Consider the following 23,888-nt stretch of genomic DNA (forward strand, 5'->3'; position numbering starts at 1 on the left):
TATACTTCAGATGTTAAACAGATAGATAGATTTATTTATTTATAATCTAATTCACAACACAACACGCTGTCTCTTGTTGTCTGTGTTAACGTAGCTTTTATTTTCTTACTTTTAGATTGAAGTGCTGAACAAACACTTGTTTTTAACTTCAAAACCAATGATCTACTTGGTTAACCTCTCTGAAAAAGACTATATTAGAAAGAAAAACAAATGGTGAGTTTGTTGCCTTTATATTTTGTAGAAAATTCATGATGCTTCTGAAAGGCACCTTTGTCAAAATAATGGTTAGTCGTGATTTTTGTACTTGGAGTAAATCTAAATGTCTTAAAGCTAATATTGGCAATGTACCTATTACCTTGTCTTTGGAATGCAGTAAAAGTAATAAAAAAAACTCTCTTGAAGATCTATAAAACTAAAGTAGCAATTTTCTCTCCTACCTTTTAGTTTATTTTGCAATATTGAAGGAAAAATAACCATAAATAGTCTTGTAAGTTGTCTATAATATTTAACTTTAGAAAGAAGTCATTTTTCATGCCAACCTTCTATTTATTGGATGTTGAAGGGTAAAAATGATGCCATAATATGGTTGGTAATATGATAAAAAGGAGATGGAGTGCTCCATATATATGCATAGAATCATGTGTCCCATATAGTTCAGGGTAAATTCAAGGTGTTTACAACATTCTGCTTGCTGGACCACTTCTTAAAATGCAGCAGATGTCATGCATATGGTTTGCTATATGCTGTTCAGAAACTTTTATTAATGTTGTCAGTATGAATGCATATATAATGGCTGAAGAATAAGATGTCTGTCAAACAGGCAGTGACCGGGATGAAGATCCAACCCCAGAGTGTGAGGATACATTAGAAATGGAGAGATTGAAAATCATGCTGCATTTGCTTTTTGTGCAAAAGTTTCAGATGAGATAAAACAGTAGTTTTAGGGAAGAGGCGCTTAAACTGTTGCATTGGAAGGAAACATTAAATCACTCTTCTTTTAGTTTTGTTACACATTTTCATAGCATACAAAATTACAAAAATATCGCTCTGAAACACATTTAAGATTTGCTTATTGCTTTGTCAAAGTATCCAGACCAGTGTATCAGAATTCTCTTAGAACATACCCTTTCACTCTCCCTGTACTTCATTAAGTACTTAGATGCACATGGTTTCAATTTTCCATTAAAATTTCTCATTTCCATATGATATCAAAGAGTGAGAAGGCTTTAAACTGAAAAATAAACATTCATAGACTGGAAGCCCAAGCAATAATTAATGTCAGATGGTTAACTCCAATAAGTTATTAGAATAAATTCTGTAAAATAATTTCAGCTGAAAACTGCCCTGCTCCTAGTGTTGTTGTGCATTTATATTTATTCTAAGGAGCATAATGCAACTTTAAAAATGGTCACTTTAAGGGCATTTTAAAACTTCTGGTTCAGAATCTTTCCCCATAATGAGTTACTGTTTTTGAAACTGCATCTAGCCTTCAAGAAACTTTGTGCAATCAAGCAACTGTGCCTTCAGTGTTGTGGTCTGGAAGGCATTTTCAAGTTTCACACAAATGTAATGCAGTAAATCTTAGCATTCTTTATTAAGGACTCTTGTAGAGGTTTCTCAAGTGCCACAGTAAAGATAATAAGCATCAGAATTTATTTGAAAATGGGCAAGTTAGTTTCCGTACACAAAATGGATCATCACGCCTACATTAGGGTGATCACAGGTAGAGCTCACTGCCTTTAATTGTATAGTAAATACATTTTCTCAGACCTTAATGGTAGACAGTCTGTTAGGAGACGCCAGTCTGTGATTTAGCCGTCTCCAGAACCACAACCACCCCGCCTTTTTTGGTGAGACCAAGTTGTGATGATGGAATGGAAAACTTAGCATATATATTACAATTTTTAAATTTATAACTATTTTATTTATATTGTGAAATCATAGTAAAAAAAATCTTACTGTGTTCATGCAGAACTGATGGTTGAGGTTTGGTTAAAAAAAAATATCCTGGTTTTACAGATGTTAGTGTAATTGTAGCTGAAAGATCAAAGCCTGGGATAGCTGAGTGATGTTCCAGAAGAAAATTTACCACATAGCCATTTTCAGTACAGTTTCAGCTGCCTGCTGTTCCTATTTTCCCTCAGGCTAGCCATTGACAACCCCCTGTGCATCCCTGCTCGTAAAAAATGATTGAGGAAGTATTTGTCATGTATTTATGAGTGGGAAACATCGTCTGATATGGAATGGCATCTACTGAAGTCGGAATGATGACCAGTTTTTCCTCCCTTCTGGCAGAGTTGCTGATCTTTAAATCCACTCTTTTTATGTTGTATATATATTTTGCATTAAAGAGCAGAATAATTTTTTTTATTATGAATTCTGTAATGATGAGCCTTTCATTGTTTTTGGCAGTGTAAGCAGATGCAAACAATTAGAATATATTTTATTGGCAGATGTATTTTAATTTGCTTTTTGGTTCATGTTCTTAATCTGAACTACAGTTGGATTAGTTGCTCAGCTAGCACGACATATTTCTTGATTTAATTTGTGGTAATGCTATAAGGAGGTTAATGTTAATTCAGGAAGGATGCAGCAGTAAATATTTTCATAGGGTTTTCTCTCTTTTTTTACAATGGAGTAGTATTTACATCAACATCAAAGAGTTGTTTTAAGGTTGTGGCAGAAGGGGGATATGGAAAGCTAAAGTGATCATTTTTTGTTTCCTGTATATCACCTTTTTTCAACAAATGAACATTTTTAATTGCTAGTAAAACACACTAACATTTAAATAACATGTCATTTTTCAATCTTAGGGGAGAAAACAGTGTGAATGATAGGACTTTTGTGTACTAGAGAAGGTAGCGTATTGACCTTTTGAAAGGTATAAAAACTGGAATGACTCCAAGGAACTACTTACTGGCATTAACAATGTTAAATTAGTCATTCAGTTGATTTATGATTAAGACCTTGTTCCTGAGGTGAAGCTGACATGGCAGCTGTGTTAGTTGCACTTTTATTATGATCAGATGACACTAATCATGATGTATATAGGAATCTACTTCAGCATTTTAAAATACAACTTACTATTCTTTAAACAAATAGTTAAATAATCAAAAGCCTTTACAGTAATTAAAGCTTTCTTTAGAGAATGTAGAAATCTGACTCTTTATCTAGTACTATTTCTATACTATATACTGGAAATAAAGTGTGATTTCTGCTAGTAAAATGCTGCCTTGTAAAACCTGAGCTATGAAACTGGATGGGGCACAAACATTCTTGTGGAATCAATTGGGGATTAAATTTATTGTAGCTGTGTATACCAGGGGGCCATTGCAGTGCATGCTGACGGATCATCTTATACAAGAGTACATATGTCACCCATGTGTTCAGTATGTTGACACATTCTCCCTTTAGAACAATAAAGTGAATTGTATATTATGTACACATCCCAATGCAGATTTTGGAAACACATCTTCTCTGTTAATGCTTGCATTTATTTGAGCTAACATTTGCAGATGGAAAGATAATTTTGTATTCTGCTTTAATATTATTTTTGAACCTCAGAAAGTTAAGTAAGTTAATAAGTTTGCACATTCAAATCAAGCAGCGAAAGAATATTTGGGGAGGTGAGTGCTTTTTAGTCTGGGCTTTAGGCTCTTAACTATTGAAAATCCCAACACACATGATGACCCTGACATTTCAGGAATATTTGTTGTGTACCAGTCAACAGGATAAATATGTGGTCATCTTTAGTTGTATTTTTAATTCTAAAGTGAACAAATTTTAAAGTATTTAACTTTCAGGTTTATTTGCTTCTCAACAAGTTTCCCAATTTCATGATAAAATGATGAAAACAATACTAGTTTCATGGTATAAGGATGAAAACAAAAATTCATGAAACTACTTCCCATGCTCTTGTAGTGTTGCTGAACACTGTAGAGTTGTTGTTGTTGTTACTTTTTCTTCTTCACTGTTCACCACAAGGTCCCAGGTCGGTTTACAACAATATTAAACATACAAGAAGAATAGATTGGGTCATATATAGGGTTACAAAAATGAGGGTAAAGAGCTGCATTGCCAGCATATGATGAAAGCTAGGGTTGCCATATTTCAAGAGGGAAAAATCCGGACACAAAAAGTTGTCTTGAGCTTTTTTAGGACAATTGCCCGATAGCCCTGCCATTGCCCAAGCCTGAGCCCAGGCCGTGCATGCCAGAGTCTGAATCAGAGCCTGAACCAGAACCAGAACCCGGGCCGCCCATGCCAGAGCCAGTCCCTGAATCAGAGCCCGGGTTTCTAAAGCCTGAACCAGAGCCACCCCCAAAAAAATTTCCCCAAAGAAACAAAATATCCAGCACATTTGCTTTAAAATGTAAAATTCCCCCTGGATGGGCATGTAGGACCCCCCCCCCCAAGAGGACACCTCCAGGAATTCCCGGATACATGGCAACCCTATGAAAGCTATGCAATTAAAGTGCCAGATGCAGACCTGTAGGGAGGCTGCAACAGAGAATTCCCTCTCCTGAGGTGCTGCTCCCCAAGTTTCTAAGGGGGGTGGATCTACCAAGAGGGTCCCTTGGCGAGCCATAACATCTGAGAAGGTCTGTAGGCAAGGAGGCAGTCTTTCAGATATTTGTAGCCTAAGTTGTTTAGGGCTTTAAGCATTTAATGTCCTTGTCCCCTTGTGATGCATGTTTGTCTTCCATGAACACGGTCTTAACAGTGAGCCTGTAAGTGGCTGTGGAGGCTGATTCTGGATCCCCACGTCCTTCCGCAGTAAGGACATAGGTTTCCGGGTGGGAGTTGATCACAGTGAGGGTTTGCCAAGAGTGCCTTCCTCTTAGCTCATTTCAGTTTTTGCCCTGAGTTTGTGCTTCTTCAAAGTCTGCAACACCTTTGGTAATAATAATAATTTATTATTTATACCCCGCCCATCTGGCTGGGCCTCCCCAGCCACTCTGGGCGGCTTCCATAGAAACCAAAAATACAGTAAAATATCACACGTTAAAAACTTGCCTTAAGATGTCTTCTGAATGTCAGGTAGTTGTTTATTGCTTTGACATCTGCTGGAAGGGCGTTCCACAGGGCGGGCGCCACTACTGAGAAGGCCCTCTGCCTGGTTCCCTGTAGCTTTGCTTCTCGCAATGAGGGAACCGCCAGAAGACCCTCGGCACTGGACCTCAACGTCCGGGCAGAATGATGGGGGTGGAGACGCTCCTTCAGGTATAGGCTGGTAAAGGCTGTTCTCCTGTTGGAGCATTCACAGGCCAGTGTTTCCTTGTGAGTACATGATGCATGTATTCACCATGCCATTACTAGAAATAGAAGGCTTGGAGATGAAGAAATTTGCATCAAGGAAGGAAGATAATATGCATTGGGGGGCTCGATACTAACACATGAGACATGCATTTCTTACCATGCACCTGTCATAATGATGGAAATGATCGAACGCTCCTTGTTGAGCCTTGTGTGGTCATACACTGTCTGCAAAAAAGTAATAATAAAAACATATTGAAGCACATACAACCAGTAAAATCAGACTCATCTGCTCCAGGTGGGTGTAGTAGACAAGAGGAGGCAAGGCATTTGGGACAGACAGCTTAGTGTGGGTTTCAAGCTGAAGCAAGTTTAGAACATTGCTTCAGCAATACATAACCCCGCATGGACTTAAATAAGGCAGCTCAGTCTGGTGGGTAGCTCCACCCCTAGTAGAAGGAGCTTCTGGTTAAAGGGACTTTTCCTGTTCTAGCAGCCATAGACTCCTAGTGTGGGAGAAATGATAATTCTGTTGGAGCTTCTGGACTGGAGTTCTCCGAGCTGGATGGGCAGCAGTGCAGTGACCCAAAACCAGAAAGGTATTGACAAAATGGCCACCTCCTGTGCTGGAGCTTCCAGTGTATTTGGGGGCCATTGTGCCCGGCTCTGTGAGCAGTTCTCTTTTACCATCTGGTTCTTCCATAAAGTCCATGGCCTTGTCGCTTAAAGGGGAGAAGTTGAACTCTGAGGTCATGGCACAGACAAACCAGTACAGCTGATAGAAATGTAAGGATGTAAAAAGAATATCGAAGGAAGAATTCCTTCAGCAGCCTTCACTGTAGAAGATACTGGAAAGAATCCATACTGAAGTCCAGGTTATTTGAACAGCATGTGCACAGTCTAACCAAATAAGATTTCTTCAGCTTCACCATGGAGAGGTAGAGAATATCGCTCCAAAAATGAGAAGCTTCCAAAGTTATCCAAGATTTTTCACTTCAGGACCAGTTAGCTGTTATTTTACCTTTTTTCTTTCATGTTTTAGACTTTCAATAAGTGAATGAAAATGAAATGATTATAGTCCTCGGGGACACACTTTCCCCTCAACATCCTTACTAATTTGTCCCTCATATATTTCTCTAACATTTCTTCTTACGGCGTAGAGAGGGCACTGTTTAAAAAAGTAGCCTAAGATTGGAGCTAAGTAGCCCGTTCAGACAACTGGACTTTGCGTTACATCAGTTGTTAATGAACAAAAGGTTAATAAATGTGAAAATACCCAGCATTTATCCCATATGGCAAAATTTGACTGAGTGTTGTGGCTAAAGGCAGGTCCAGGGAAAAGCACTTTGGCTTGGGATGAGGGCAGTTCACCCCAAAGCAAATCAGTGTAGGGGCCGTTAGCCATAGCATGTACCAAGAAGTCCCTGAAGACTTTTAAGCTCAGCCTAGAACCAAGAAATATAAAAAAAATCAGTGTGGTCATCAAAACAACTCAGACTGCATTGCCTCAAAAGAAAGCAATGGGAAATGCTAAAGACTGGAAGACATCAACCTCAGAAGCAGAAGAACCAGAAGAAGAATTATCCATGGTCTCATATGCCTTCCCAGATTTTCCTGGAAAAAAATGATTAATTGGATCTTTTTCAGTCTGGCTTAGAACTGAAATTGCCTTGGTCATCATGGGTTGACCTGGAGATGAGTAGGGGGAGTGTTGCCCTGTTCATTATTTTGGACCTCTCAGTGGCTTTTTATATAATCAGCTGTGAATATCTTTCTAGAGGGGGAAGCCTCAGAAGGTGTTGCTGGAATACTGCTTCTTTGTGCCATCCAGCCAGCATCTGTGTTATCGCTTTTGGTAGTGGTCTGGATAGAGGTGGATGAAGTAAGATTTCAGTCCACACAGATGTATGGCTGCTCTTCTGTGATCACCTGGCAGGGGTGGCCAGGAATGCTTTTTAACTGATATGGCAACCGTGACCATATCATTTAAAAAATGACCTGGCCACAATTATTCAAGCTATAATACAGTAACATCCTTATTGAAAACAACAAAAAAAAATGCTTTCCAGTAGCACCTTAAAGACCAACTAAGTTAGTTCTTGGTATGAGCTTTCGTGTGCATGCACACACCAATATGCTGTACACGAGGCTGCTTTTGGAGAGTGCTTGGAAACAACTGGCCCAAAATACAGCAGCCAGACTTTTAGCAAGAGCTCACTGCATATAATTTTGATTTTATCTCAATTTATTTCAGTTTGTAGCCAAGCCCAGTTCAAGGTGCCCCAACCCGTTTGGGGCCAAGATATCGAAAAGACTGCCTTGTCCTGTATGTACCATCCTGTGCGCTCAGATCCACACCTGAGGCTGTTTCCTTTGTGGATTGTGCGTTAGGCAGAAGAGTTGGGACCTTTTCAGTTCTGGTGCTGCATTTTAATTGAATATATTTAGTTCATTTGTATCCCACCTTTCTTCCGAGGAAGTCAAAGCAGTATTCATAGGCTCCCCTCTCCACTTTATCCTCACAATACCCCTTGCTATAATGGAGAAATAATTGAAGGTTCCCCAGTGAGCTTTAGGACTGAGTGTGTATTAGAATTTGGATCTCCTCAGTTCTAGTCTGAAAGTCTAACCACTATGCTACATTGGCTGTCAATACGCTTCAGAATGTTTTTCCAATAGAGATCTGCTTGATCGCTGCTTGGCAAACTGAACTCTTTAGAAAAAAAAGCTATTGCTGATTGTTGTTTTATTTAGATGCTGATCTTGTTTTATATAATCTGATTTTGATGTATATTTTGTCATTTTCTAAAACTACATTGGTACAAAAACCATAGGATGTCGAATATACTAAATCAAATAAGTATATCAAGCCACCTGCACTGGAATCTGCAGTCCTACGCGCACTTACTTGGGATCAAGTCTTGTTTTAATTCATTGTTACTTACTTCTGAGTAAATGGTTTTTGAGGGTAGACGGTAAAGGAGATAAGAGCATAAGATAAGCCCTACTGTTGCTGTGGAAAAACTTAGACCAGCAAAATAGTTAAGTTGACAAGTTTTGAACCATCTCTGGCATTTAGTGTCTCATCTGCTGTGACTCCCAAATCAATTAACTACATCTCTGCTTATGCAACATAATATGTGTACCTATAGCAGCCATAAATATCATCAAGGTTACCAAGTAACTATGTTCCTCCTGCTTTCCTCTAGTAATAGTGACTCTAGAAACTACTGCACTGCAAGAAACTTCTGTAACTTTTTATTCTGTGGGCCTTTGAAAAGACTTCGCCTACAATGCATTTATATCTGGGTGCATACTTTTTTGTTCCAAGCTTATATTATTTTCATTATCAATCATCTTCAGTCTAGAAACAGACTGTCAACCACTGCAGCTAAGAGAACACCAATTTTACTTCTTCCTGCTAAAGGGTAGGCAGCTGTATTGTAGGCTTGGGCTTCTTTATAGAGAACCAAAATATTTACATTTTATTTTAACATTAATAAGGGGGGAAGTGGTTATGTTGGCTCCATTGGAATAATACATGGCGTAAGGCACTCTAGACCATGCTCACTTGCTGGTAAACGACAACTCGCTAAATTTTGCCCATAAATTAATCTCAGTATCAGTTTTAGCCATTCCCACTGGCTTACTCTTTAGATGTACAGTAGCTAAGTATTTGCACTAATTGAAGTTTCCAAACAGTCTTCAGGGTCTTTCTCTTTCTTACAGTAAACGAGCCTCATCGTTACCAGGACTTCTGTCATAATGGCCAGGAGTGGCTACAACTAGCATCACAGCCTGAACTTAGGAAAAAGAAGCTCTGGCCATTTTTTTTCCTTGCCACCTGGAGCAATGGTTGGTCCAGAAGCATCTCCAGTAGCATCCGCCTCTTAAGTGGTTCTCTAGTGGGAACCACTTGCTGCAAGTGCATCATTACTGACTGGCTAGCACTCAGCAGCCTGCATCTTAGAAATTGTGAAACATGTGCTTCCAATGTGCTAATTGAGCTGTCTAAGGTGATCGAGAGCAGGGAAGACGAGGGGAGAAAGTAGCTCCTGCCAGACCAAGACTTCACTGGCCACTGGCTACTTGCCGCCCTTGGCTTCCCTCAAGGCTCAAGAGTCCTTCAGGAGAAGTGCCAGCCTTATGCAACAGAAAATACAACTCCCTGATCAGTTTAGATTGACAATCACAGGGTAAATCACCTCACTGCAGATGTTTCACAAGCCTACCAGGACATGAATAACTTTGGCAAGATCACTATTGTGCAAGCCAAAGTCCTTGTGCAGGGCTTCTGCTGACGGGACTCGTTAGATTAATCCCACTCAGAATGATGGACTAGATGGACCTTTGGCCTGATCCAGCCGTCTTTTCTTATGTTTTCCCTTGAATATAAGGATCTGCTTGCTGAACTGCTATTCAGCACCTAGGATTAAATGCGCATAGGGTGTTGCACTTGAATTTAGCTGAGTATTTTATTTTGTGTTATTTCCTTTGTTACTTTTTGTTACCTACTCTGAATTTTTTGAAAAGCTAGCAGTTTAACAGCAGCAGCAGCAAAATAGTGCTAATAAATAAAAATAGTAACTTTCTTTGAACCACACATGATAACATAACCAGTAGGGGCATTAAATACATAGATTTTTCAGTCTCTAGATTACTGCATGCCTCCCATAGAAACTTTATAAGCAGATTGTACATTTTGAACCTACTGCAAATGACTGAATATCCTTTGTCTTGTGAACAAAAAACTCTGTTCAGTGGTACTAGCAGTTAATATGAAATTCAGGCATTAATGCAGTGTTAGGTCACCTATAATTTGGGGGTCTTAATTTTTTTTTTTAAATTAAAAAACCTTTCAGTATGATAAATGTTTGTCTTTGGCTCCCTCTATCAGTCTCTCTTATTTGACTTTGGGAATTACTGATTTTCCACAGTGCATGCCTGTCTAACAGACTGAGTAGGTATAAATGTATCAGCAGGTACACCCCTCCCTGTGTGTTCTGTTTGGTTAAATAAAAATATAACAAATCATTCAGATTGCAAGGGGTGGTATGTATCTAGCTGCCCCTAAAAAATAATTGCCATATGTCAGTGTGAGGCCTTCTTAAACATTTCTTCTGGCAAGAAGTCTGCCATATTCTAGGGTATCAATATGTTATATATGAAAGTCTTCCTTGTTTTTTTAAGTATGTTTTTTTTTTCTTTAATGGCAGTGCATTATATACATTTTGAGGAGTTTTAATATCCAGCTATTTCATTGCCCTGCTGACATTGTGGGTAACTGGATTGTTCTATTCATGGTTTGCAGCAGATCAAAATGATTTGATATGCTAAGCTTTTTCTGACAGAAGATACAAAGTTTTGACAAACATGCATGGCACAGCAAGTGTCCAATTCTAAAGAGCAAAAATAAATGCAAACCACCATTATGGGGAACACAAACAGGCTGAAAGCAAGTTATTAGTAAGCAAATAATTGTTGAACTGTTATGAATGGAATAGGATGTTGAAATAAGACATGATTGGCTGATGTTACATATGTCCTTGATTACCTTCCCTGTGCTTTTATCCTAATAAGTGACATTCTTTGTATTCCCTTGGATGGCTAGACAGTCTGACACGAAAGAAGAATAAATATTGCATGTGGTACACATTAAGCTGTCATCTAAGACAGCATTTATAAAAAGTAACTGGAGAAATTCATAAGAAATTCTGCGGTGCTACAGTTTCCTGGCTCCAGTCATAATTGTCAAACTTCTTGACACATTCAGGTCTTCTAAATGCCTCCAGTTTACCATGGCTTAGTGTGTGAATATTTTCATGGATTTTTATTTTCAAATATTGTTGACTATTAACATTGGTTTATCTTAATTTAATCTGTTAGCTGCTGGATATTTACTTTAATGGAGCAAGGCAAAGAAATAGTAGTAAAAGACCTGGAAATGCATTAGATGGAAACCTTGAAAGCCTATGAAGAAAATAGAATACTTTAATGCAGCCCATCTGATATGTAAGTCGATACAGTGGTGCCCCGCAAGACGAACGCCTCGCAAGACGAAAAACCCGCTAGACGAAAGGGTTTTCCGTTTTTGGAGGCGCTTCGCTAAACGAATTTCTCTATGGGGTTGCTTTGCAAGACGAAAAAATCTTGCGAGTTCCCGCGTTTTTTCTGCTTTTTTCTGCCCTTTCCCTAAGCGCTAAGCCGCTTATCAGCTGTTCCATTGATAAGCCGCTTCTCAGCTGATCGCTAAAAGCCGCTAGACCGCTAATAGCGCTAATCCGCTAAGCTGTCAATGGGCTTGCTTCGCAAGACGAAAAAACCGCTAGACGAAGAAAATCACGGAACGGATTAATTTCGTCTTGCGAGGCACCACTGTATCTATGTACAAGCTACTAGTTGAATCTTATAGAGCAAAAGCAACCAAGATTGGAATTCTTTATAAAATGATAGCAGAACCTCTCTGGAATGGTGTTAGATTTTTTTTTTTTGGGGGGGGTGCATTTTGCTTTAGTAGAGCAATTACCATTCTTTTCTGACAAACTAAAATACATAGTACAGTGGTGCCTCGCAAGACGAAATTAATCCGTTCCGTGATTCTCTTCGTCTAGCGGTTTTTTCGTCTTGCGAAGCAAGCCCATTGACAGCTTAGCGGATTAGCGCTATTAGCGGTCTAGCGGCTTTTAGCGATCAGCTGAGAAGCGGCTTATCAACGGAACAGCTGATAAGCGGCTTAGCGCTTAGGGAAAGGGCAGAAAAAAGCGAGAGAAAAACTCGGGAACTCGCAAGATTTTTTCGTCTTGCGAAGCAACCCCATAGAGAAATTTGTTTAGCGAAGCGCCTCCAAAAACGGAAAACCCTTTCGTCTAGCGGGTTTTTCGTCTTGCGAGGCGTTCGTCTTGCGGGGCACCACTGTATAGATACCTTTCATTGGTGTAACATGATTATAAACACAATAGACTAAACAAGACCTGGCATTTATGTACTTAAGAATGAATAGCCAGATCAAATATTGTAACAGTTCCCAGAAAAGAAGCAATGGTTCTTAATGGTGCCCATTGACATTTGAAAGCCCACCACTCTCTATAGTAGATTCTACTTTTACTTCGAAATATGACTGTTCTGAACAAACCTTGCTGGTGTCCTGCATTTGCACCATCAGATTGATCTAATATTTATCTACTGACTTAAATGAATGTCACCTTTAAAGAAGGAATTATTAAAATAACTTGGGTCTCTGGGTAGTTTGTTCTGTAGAAGAAGGAAATCCATAAAGTTTTGTACAAGAATTCAAAGCAGCATTGTTGACTTGAGGGATTATATTGCAGCTGTAATGTACATTCTAACAATCTTTCGTATTTACCAGCTTTCTAGACTACATGTAAATGTTCCAGGTGTTGTTTTTTATGGTGTGTTTTCAATAATTTAGTTCTAAAATACTATGTTTCCTGTGACTACCAAGTCATTTTTGTTGCATTATATCAGTGCTCTTATCGTGACCTGAAGAAATATAGCACACCCTGGATCAGAATTTACTTACACCGTATTTTTATTATTCTAAGATGCTTTGGATGGGCATTGCCTGAAAAAGCAGATTAGAAGTATTTTAAGTTAATAAATAAAAACTCCATGTTCAATTTTATATAGTTTCTGGCAAAGTGATTTTTTCCAGGTAAACAAAAGACAAGTTCAAATATTACATTTCTGCAGTTTCCCCTCCCACAGATACAGTATTGACTTTGACATCTGCAAAACCTATAAAACATAAAATTTGAATTAGCGTATCTGCAGTTTAAACGCATTTCCCTAGAAATAATATTGATTGATATGAATGAGTTTTATTGTAAATAAAGTGCCAGGGATTGGGATGTAAATAACCTATTTGGCTTGAAGAAACTTTTCTCCAAGTATAACACTGCTCAAATGTTAGCTGTAACTGTTAACTCTCTAGACCACTACAGAGCACAAAATATTTGCCCAACTGGTAAATTGAACTGCAAGTCCCACTGTGGGAAATTGCTTTGCTGTGCTCCAAACAGCAGTTATCTTAGTAATTGTAGCCGAATTCTTTTGTAGCTAATAGACCACTGATGCCCTTTTCCAGTGGCAGAATTATTTTATCGTTAGTATTTTAATTGCAAAATGAAAAATACACCATGTGTTCTAGTGATTTAAAAATGATTAAGCAGCACCATTTTAATTGGCGTTCAGAGATAGCTCTATTTTTGTTCCAGTTTATAGTGTACATACCTAGCATTTCACATTCTAAACTGGAGCTCACAACAAGGAGCTTATCAGAGCAAATTGTCTAGTCCATCCCCTTCCTCACTCAAAACCTAATGACCCTTTATCATCATGGTTTAGATTGCTGGACACAGATGTGAGAAAATACAAGTAATCTACAGGTAACTACAGTAGCTGCACTGATGTTCTCGGAAAACTGACTGCTGAGAAGATAAAAAGCTTCCCACAGAGTTTGTGACTTTCCAGCAGCAAAGCACATCATGAGCTCATACATGAAGTTTTATTTGTTGAAGACTCACAATAAGATGCATTAGGACATTCAGCAGGGACTCTTTTTAGATGAGCTCAAAATTTTTGTGAGGTTGATGCACTTTTAGTTGATGTACTAGTGCATAGTATCAGACATAATAGTTCCGACAATGCCAATAAGCTTTTCTTTTTTGAAAAGACTTCAAGGAGTAGAAACAAGTAAAGGAGTATTAATATTGAAATAGCACATTCATTTTCTATAGAATCTAATGTAGTTCTGGCATTCCTTTGTTATAATATTGAAGTATTTGTGCTAAGAAGCATTTTTTGTATGTTGGAGAGAAGTTTTCTGAAGTTTTACAATGAATGGTATTTGAAAGGAATTGTTTATGGGCAGACAACTGTTTTTGTATTCTGCTTTTGACTGATCACAATGCTAAACACAATGCTAAATGTGTTAAACTGCTAGTTGCAAGAAAGGGGGTCTTTAGTCTAAATCAGGAGTAGTCAACATGATGCCCTCCAGATATTATGGATTCTTATTTGTGCCCATTGGACATGCTGGCTGAGGTTTATGGGAGTTGTAGTCCAAAACATATGACGCTACCCCTACTCTAAAAGACGATGTTCACCTTAGTTCTTGTTAGCACCTGCATTTGCATCATGAGGAAGCATACATAATATCTTTAAAAGTATTTATATTGTCATAATCTTACTTTAATGTTCTAGTGTAGGCGCAGGAAACTTGTGAACTTTCAGACTTTGTTGGATTCCCAACACCCATCAGACTCAGTCAGCATGAAGGTTGATGAGAATTGTAGTCCAGCAAGATCTGGAGGGGCACAGTTTTCCTATCCTTGTGGTAAATGGAAGTAAGAGCAGATGCACATCTTTGCTCCTGTCAGTAGAATAATAGAATTGTAGAGTTGGAAGGGATGCCGGGGGTCATCTAGTCCAACTCCCTGCGAGGCAGGAATCTCAGCTAAAGCATCTATGGCAGATGACCACCCAACCTCTGTTTCAAAACCTTCAAGGAAGGAGAGTCCACAACCTCCCGAGGGAGTCCATTCCACTGTTGAACAGCTCTTACTTTCAGAAACTTCTTCCTGATATTTATAATAGTAGTGATTATTGATTCTGTTTACTTAAGCATAAATAGTTATTATTTATTAAACATATTCACGTTTTAAACAAAAAGTAACACAGAGGCTTAAAACAAGCAAAATAATTGATAAAGTTTTGTGATTCAGCTATACAGATGAAAGACTTGACTTCTACTATATATACTTTAATTTCAAAAATGAATACGTGACTTAGACTCAACTGAGACACCAGTGGAAAACAACTTGGGCACCAGCATACATTCCGCACATCTTCTATTCTTTTTAAATCTATTCCTTCCGGGGTGAATGAGCAGTCCTTAAAGACTGTATATAGATTGCACCTAATCACCCTTAGCCAAATATCTTCTTCCAGTTCTCCCACATGCTAGAGGGAATGTGGCGGATTAGGTACATATATTCACATGGGGGTGGCATCATCCACTTCTTGAGATATTTTGGAAGAAGATATTTTAGGAAGTTAGTCTTACTACAATTCACCAAATTGCTCAGAATCCTGGAATAGCACCCCTTTCAATATTTGATGAAGAAGATTCATCATTGTATCTACATTGGATCTACTAAGAATTTTATTTACAGCAGCCAGGCTTAATGTAGAAATATTTTAGAAGTCTGTATTGCCTCACATGCTTGAGGCTTGTTTCCAACAAATTATGGACCCTGGTCAGCTCAACATTAATTTAGAGTAAAGAGCATGTGAGTAGATACATTCAACACAATGTGGTATAGTTTTATTATATACATAATTAGAACAACATAATTATCAGTCCCTTATAACACGTAGTACTTAGTGGAAAGACATAATGAAACAATTGGATACTTGCTCTGTATTAAGTGGTCTCTTTGTAATTGAACATTGTATTGAATCGAAGGCTCAACTCTTGTTATACTTTTGGTTTTTGTTAATGTATTTATAGTCTGAAAATAAATACCATTTTTAAAAGTGCTATAGTTGTCATGGTTTATGAAAGCTAGCTGAAATCATAAACCATGCTTTAAGTTAGCTTGTTTCCTAAATCATAGTTAACACTAAGCACATTTGGTCTGGGTTTGCATAGAACAAGTAATCATGGTTAGCTGAAACAGAAGCAAAAGTTTCCAGTCTTTGTAACCTTGAGACACTGTCAAGTTACGTTTAACCATAGTTTAGTGTTATGTGGAAAGTGCACAAGGTGTTAGCCTTATGCTGTACACTAGGGAATAGGCTCTGTTGAGCACAATGAGACTGAATGCAACTTGTATCTCTACCATAACATTAAATACATTACTGCATTGAGGAAGGTTCTTGTACAGTTCATCAGAAAGGTGTTTTAACAGACAAATAAAATAAAATAAATAAAAATCAACCATAAATTTCCATACAAAAACCAATGGTATATGATTAGATTTAGTGGCCCTTGTTATGCACATGTCTTGATCTTATGATAGATAAAAGAAAATATCAGCTTCATTCTGGCTACGTTTAACTAGAATGCAAACATTGATCATATTTTGCAGCCTTCCTGAATATGTGTGTTTGCATTAAAATACATTTCCTGGTTGAAGAGGATTATGAGCATCAGAGGCATAACATTACGCAGTCCGTTGCCTCCTAGGTGCAAAGGAGTCCACTCTTCTGTTAATTGAAATCCTACCAGATTGTGAGTGTTGTAATGTCAGCAAGTGTCACTTAAAGTCCCTTCTCATTTTACATTTGGGGTATGGGATCACTGCCATGCACCTTCTTCCTGTGCTGCTCAAGTAACATGGGAAGCTATATGGGAGGAGTGCAGATTGCGGCTTCTCACACTTTACAGTTGCTCCTAACAGAAATGGGAAACAATATTGGTAGTGGTTGGAGCTGCTCTGTAGCAGTTCCTATGATGCTGTGGTTACAAGAGAAAGAACCTTTAGAAGAGAGCAGTTTCATAAAGTCAGCTATCACTGTTTTCTTCTGTCTTTGATGAAGTAAAGGTAAAGGGACCCCTGACCACTAGGTCCAGTCGTGACCAACTCTGGGGTTGCGGCGCTCATCTCACTTTATTGGCCAATGGAGCTGGTGTACAGCTTCCGGGTCATGTGGCCAGCATGACTAAGCTGCTTCTGGCGAACCAGAGCAGCGCATGGAAACGCTGTTTACCCTCCCGCCGGAGCGGTACCTATTTATCTACTTGCACTTTGATGTGCTTTCGAACTGCTAGGTTGGCAGGAGGAGGGACTGAGCAACGGGAGCTCACCCTATTGCGGGGATTCGAACTGCCCACCTTCTGATCAGCAGGTCCTAGGCTCTGTGGTTTAACCCACAGCGCCATCCGTGTCCCTTTTGGTGAAGGGGACTTGGATAAAGACATGACCTCAAAGCAGGTGACATCATTCAGTGGGCTCTGTGGGGATGTTGTGATATTTCCTAGCAATAACTATGTTTGTTAGTACACAAAGATTGGCTCTGACCCATGGGAATTGTGAAACAATAGCCATTACTGACCAGTGGCTTGCCATTGGCTCCCCATGCTTCTCTTTGCATGGGGGGGTCAAATCCTTGCCTTGGTGAATCATCAGTAATATGCTTCAGGGCTGGAAGTATTGAATAGATATTTTCCTTCAGCATTCCAGACTATATGAAGTCTCATTGATGGACCTGGATCCATATTATACTGGTAGCTGTGTAAAGAATGATTGGAAAGGAGATCAGGCTGGTAGGAACATGTAGATGTAGCTTTAATATTAACGTTCTATCAAGATGACCAAGATGGTTTCAGCACCTCTGCAATGAGTCATGCTGTATTCAGCACAATAGCAAATCAGTAACAATACCAGAGCCCTAGACTACTACTATAGGAATCCATTCTTGGGTATTGCGCTGATAGAATCTGAAATATTGCTTGATAATTTGCATAATACATTAAATGTGTATTCAGTGCCTGAATGAGTACGTTCATTCATTTTATCACCACTTTTTTTCCCTAGGAAGGCAAAAGATGAGAACTGGCATGTGCCTGTAGTCAGACAGCCATGTGTAATCCTGTTTTGAATCTGTTGGAATGCTATGGATGGATAAGGATGAATAATGTTGTCTGAGCTACAAATTTTCACGTTTTATTACTTTTCTAAGCATATTTATGAAAGTGTAGGTGTAATAAGTTGCTGTATTGCATCATTAAGTCTTTCATAGCAACTGTTTTATATGGCTGTATAATGCAAGAGACCATCACCTGAAACCAGGAATAAAAATATGTGATATTAGCCATCTGTGGAATTCCACCCCCCCCCCCACCTCACCCCCTGGCAATCTTTTCATAGCCAGATGATATGTTTTTGTGTTCTGCATGCTTGTCTCTCTCTACCTGCTACTTAGGTGGTAGCCACATATAACTGCGTGCCAGAGGTAGCCTTTTCTATATTGAAGCGCGTGGGCTGCAATTCAGCAGCAGTCTTCAGTGGAAACTACACAGGGCAACAGATGTGATTAAAAACAATTGGTATTGGCAAGGAGAAGCTCCCACCCAGGTGAGCATCGGGGGGAGTAACTTTTTGTTGTAAGATTTGCTTGCTAGTCATTACTTATCATTTGTACCAGACACAAGTAATAGCTAGTGGCAGTTAAGTCTATTAAACAGCAAATACAGTAGTGCCTTGGGTTAAGTACTTAATTCATTCCAGAGGTCCGTTCTTAACCTGAAACTGTTCTTAACCTGAAGCACCACTTTAGCTAATGGGGCCTCCCGCTGCCGCCACGCCGCCAGGGCACGATCCTGAAGCAAAGTTCTTAACCCGAGGTACCATTTCTGGGTTAGCCGAGTCTGTAACCTGAAGCGTTTGTAACCTGAAGCGTATGTAACCTGACGTACCACTGTATAGTCATACCTCATGTTGCATCCGCTTCAGGTTATATGTTTTCGTGTTGCGTCCCGTGGCAACCCAGAAGTACCAGAACAGGTTGCTTCCAGGTTTTGCCGCTCACGCATGCACAGAAGCGTTAAATTGTGCTGTGCGCAGATGTGGCACTTCGGCTTGCGTCAGTTCCATGTTACTGATGGGCCTCCGGAACCGATCCTGTCCGTAACACGAGTTTCCACTGTAGTAATGAAGCTGAATTAGTTCATTGCTTCACCTTCCATTACAGAAGATGTGCAGAGGAGGGCAACCAAGAAAGATAGATGATCCAAGGGTCTGGAAACGAAGCCTTATGAGGAATGGTTAAGGTAATTGGGTATGTTTAGCCTGGTAAAAAGGAGACTGAGAGGAGATGTGATAGCTATCTTCAAATATATGAAGGGGTGTCACATGGAGGATGGAGCCAAACTTGCTTTCTCCTGCTCTGGAGGCTAGCACCTGAACTAGTGGATTCCAAGTCATAAGAAAGGAGATGTCAACTAAACATTAGGAAGAACTTTCTGGCAGTAAGGGCTGTTTAACAGTGGAACAGACCCTCCTTCTTTGGAGATTTTTAAGCAGAGGTTGGGAGGTCAGCTGTCATGTATGATGTTGAGATTTCTGCCTTGCAGGGGATTAGACTACATGACCCTTGGGGTCCCTTCCAACCCTACACTTCTATGATAGCATATTGACATTTGAATCATTACTTCTCCCCCCAAAAAGATGGCAGCTGTGAAGCTTTATGACTCATTGACATATTTAAAAGCTTCCCTTCATACGTAGACCTAGGGGGCATGGGAGATGGTGCGGTCTCACTCTGCTGCTGCATGTGTGTGGATAATGTAGTCACATGCACGAGACTGTTTCTTCACCTTCTGATGGAAGAGTAACATGTGAATGGAATTAACCTAATAATTCCTACTGCAAATGTGGCCTTATAGAACTATTAACTAAATTTATTATTTAATAACAAATATTAAATTTGTTACCTCTCACTAGGTCAGCCCCCTTACAAGAGGACTTGTAGATGACAAGTCTTTATAAAAGAGGAGTAATACAGTTGATGCTATACTTGGGTCGTCATAAAACTTTGACGTTGCTGAAAATTTGATATTTTAAATACAGCAAGCTTAAGTTATCGGAGCACAATCCTGTCCTGTTTGCTTGTATTGGTTTTGGCTTTTCTCATCTACCGAAGGATGTGTTCAGGAGTTATGTCCATTTTGCAAGCTGGCCTCAGAAATAGGTAATTAAAACCAGAGAAGGGACAGAATAGAGCAAATGAAATAGCCAGAGCTCACTTGCTATGAATAAAAGTTTTAAGATGTTGGGGCATTATAGTGTTTTGTTTTTTTAAAAAAAAATACAATTGGGAGTATAATAGATATTTATAGCACTGTGGATTGTGTGACAAGAAAAATACAATGGTGTGTCTGAAGAAGTGTGCATGCATATGAAAGCTTATACCACAACAAGCTTAGTTGGTCTATAAGGTGCTACTAGACAATTTTTTATTATTTTCCTTTTTCTTTCGACTGCATCAGACCAACACGGCTACCACCTGAATCGAAAACAAGGATCTTGTGATTAAATCAGTTGGCAAGTGGATGCAGGGCTAATATGCAATGCATGCCTAAAATAAGAGTTTCAGTGGCACAGAATGTGGGAATGGGCACTATCATAAACAAGGTTTTTTTAGGACTAAATAAATTTATAGAGGAAAAGGCTATCCAGGCCCATTAGGTATGACTGCTTAAAAATGAAAGGTCTATGTCAGAGGCAAGGCATCCTGATTATCAAAATGCTGAGGACATACTGGCTACCTCAGTACATCTTACTATCCCGGGGGGGGGGGGGTTGACTAGTAGACCCTTCATTTGATTCAGCAAGGCAATTCTTACAGTAGCTAGTTTAAAAGAAAAAGCCAAGGACTTGAATATAACACAATACTGAAAAGCATACCCTTTCTGACACCCCCCCACACATTATATGGAAAGGTAGTATAGAAGTAAATACTCCATTAAGTCCTTTTTTATTCCCCCCCCCCCCCAGAGAGTAAGAGATTATTGGGTCTATACATGTGAAATGCAATGAATCTATATTTTTAGTGGCCTTAAATTCTCTTATACAGTCAATACACAATTAAAAAGCTTGTCTGTTATAAACTTTTGTTTGAGCTCTTTAAACTGAATGATTAGCAGAAATAATGACCCTGTCAGACTTAATCACATTAAAATGTGGTTAACATCATTTAATTTTTTCTACTTAATATGCGAAAATTTCCAGTAGATTTGCAGTGAAGGCCATTGAAATTCCATTAGAACAAGAATAAAAATTTCAGGCATCATTTATTCAGAGAAGGAATAAAGGTCTTGATTGAAAACTGCTGAATCTTTCTATTAGAGAACCTATGAATCACTACATTGAATTGCACCTTCAGTTTCTGTAATTCTGACTGTTAGGTTTGGAGGGATAGAAAGCATTTATACTGTGCTTTTATTAAGGGACAACAGAAATTTGACTAATTCTATACATGATAGAAACAAAAGGTCATTCAGTGTTTTAAAGTATTGTGTTCAGAAAATTTAGTTTCAAGTTATCTTTCATAGTTTACACTTTTATTGTCCTAATAATTGATAATTATGAGTGGTTATAATTTATGTAATGGCCAAGAACCTTTTCTTATAATGCATAGTTGTGCAGGAGCTGTTTTCTGTGCATCCAACAATAAACCATGTTTTAAGGCTACACTTTCCTCTGTCCAGTTAGTTTACACGCCAGTGGACGACTGAAATGGAAGTGATTGAGCTGCACACACCAGCCTATAGCTCATGTTCAGTATGCTTTTATTATGCCACAATTATAGGCACATTTGACTGTTGGTTGCAGTCTGCTGTTATGTGGCTTATCTTGACAGCAGCAAACCTTAGTGCTGCTTCTCCTCTGGCGTGGTTGCTCGGAAACTTTTCTTTCCATTTTAGTTAACTACAGTGTAATGTTCTCTCTGAAACCTAAACAGTGGTTATTCTTAACTATGTTTTGTTGATAACTCATGGTCTGAAGTTGGCTTTTTCCAAGCAGCCCACAGTTAAGATTAAGGTAAAGGTAAAGGAACCCCTGACCATTAGGTCCAGTCATGGCCAACTCTGGGGTTGCGGCGCTCATCTCGCTTCATTGGCTAAGGGAGCCGGCGTACAGCTTCCGGGTCATGTGGCCAGCATGACTAAGCTGCATCTGGTAAACCAGAGCAGCGCACGGAAATGCTGTTTACCTTCCCGCCGGAGCGGGAAACCTGTTTATCTACTTGCACTTTGATGTGCTTTCGAACTGCTAGGTTGGCAGGAGGAGGGACCGAGCAACGGGAGCTCACCCTATTGCGGGGATTCAAACTGCCCACCTTCTGATCAGCAGGTCCTAGGCTCTGTGGTTTAACCCACAGCGCCACCCGCGTCCCCTTTGGTGAAGGGGACTTGGATGAAGACATGACCTCAAAGCAGGTGACATCATTCAGTGGGCTCTGTGGGGATGTAGTGATGATATTTCCTAGCAATAACTATATTTGTTAGTACACAAAGATTGGCTCTGACCCATGGGAATTGTGAAACAATAGCCATTACTGACCAGTGGCTTGCCATTGGCTCTCCATGCTTCTCTTTGCATGGGGGGGGGGGGGGTCAAATCCTTGCCTTGGTGAATCATCAGTAATATGCTTCAGGGCTGGAAGTATTGAATAGTTATTTTCCTTCAGCATTCCAGACTATATGAAGTCTCATTGATGGACCTGGATCCATATTATACAGGTATTCTCTACTTGCACTTTGATGTGCTTTTGAACTGCTAGGTTGGCAGGAGCTGAGACCGAGCAACAGGAGCTCACCCTGTTGCGGGGATTCGAACTGCCGACCTTATGATCGGCAAGCCCTAGGCTCTGTGGTTTTACCCACAACGCCAGCCGCATCCCACAGTTAAGAATAATCACAGCTTATTGTAGAATGCAGTCATACCTCGAAGTTGAAGTAGCTTCGGGTTGAGCATTTTTGGTTTGCGCTCCGCGGCAACCCGGAAGTAACGGAGCGTGTTACTTCCGGGTTTCGCAAGTTGCTCAAGAGAGTGGTGGCTATGCAGTTTCAGATGTACTTGGATGAAACTGATTTACCTAGACCCCTTTCAGCCTGGCTTCAGGCCTGAAATCACTTTAGGCACACTGTTTTCCTTGAACTCTCAATGGATTTTGATACCATTGACTGTGGCATCCTCCTGGACCAGCTCTGCGGTTTGGGAATTGGAGATGCAATGACACACTGGTTCCTCTCCTTCCACTTCTGGAGTCTGCTGCTTGGGCCCATTGCAGTTTGCATGGAGATTCTCTAGAGTTCCATCTTGTGCTCTTCACTTTTTATACATAAGAATGTTCACACAGAAGAATGCATAAAAAGATGTCTGAGCACTTATTTTTACTCTTCATGTTTGTAACCATGGTTTGTTAATGTTTGTAGCTGTAAACAAACTGTTTAAAAAAAACTTGAAGGGAAACCTTTTTACTCTCTATATATTAATCTCTGTGTATACAGTGGTACCTCCGGTTATGAACTTCATTCTGGAAGTCCGTTCTTAAGTCAGAACTGTTCTTAACATGAGGCGCGCTTTCGCTAATGGGGCCTCCTGCTGCTGCCGCCACCTCACGATTTCCGTTCTCATCCTGGGGCAAAGTTTGAAAGCCGGAGCAACTACTTCCGGGTTAGTGGAGTTTGTAACCTGAAGCATTTGTAAGGAGGGTGGTACGTACCCTGAGGTTCCACTGTACTTACAAATGTCATTACATTTATAAATTTTCCTTCCAATTATCTGTATGCAAGGGGAAAATTAAGTGCAACAAGGGGGGGGGGACATTTGAAACGTGGATGTTCTTAGCAATTTGTGTTTAGGCAGACACTGTCAACACTTGCATTATGTTGAGATTTTAAAAACATTTTTTGCTGTATACTCTTCTTCATAAGCTTGAATTTCATCTAGAGCCATTCTAGTATTTTAGTAATTATACAGCAGGTGGTTGTTGTTTTGTTTTTTAAAAATGGTATATTGTTGCAAAGCTATTTCAGCCTATTATGTAATTATACTGCTTGCTTGTACAGTAAGTGTATCATCAACTTCAAGACTTTCAAG

At 39.5% G+C, this 23,888-nt stretch overlaps 1 protein-coding gene across 7 annotated transcripts in view; it reads left to right on the top strand.

The window, feature by feature from the left end:
• The window catches only part of OLA1 (Obg like ATPase 1), a 93,101-nt gene that overhangs the window by 51,233 nt on the left and 17,980 nt on the right, over positions 1 to 23,888 (top strand). For all 7 annotated transcript variants that reach the window (XM_083712336.1, XM_083712339.1, XM_083712335.1 and 4 more), the window contains one exon: positions 116 to 213. In XM_083712336.1, coding sequence (XP_083568462.1) covers positions 116 to 213 — 98 coding nt within the window. The remainder of the gene's footprint in view (positions 1 to 115; positions 214 to 23,888) is intronic.

This window comes from Podarcis gaigeae (genome assembly GCF_964106915.1).
Source record: "Podarcis gaigeae genome assembly, chromosome: 1".
Classification (NCBI taxonomy): domain Eukaryota; kingdom Metazoa; phylum Chordata; class Lepidosauria; order Squamata; family Lacertidae; genus Podarcis; species Podarcis gaigeae.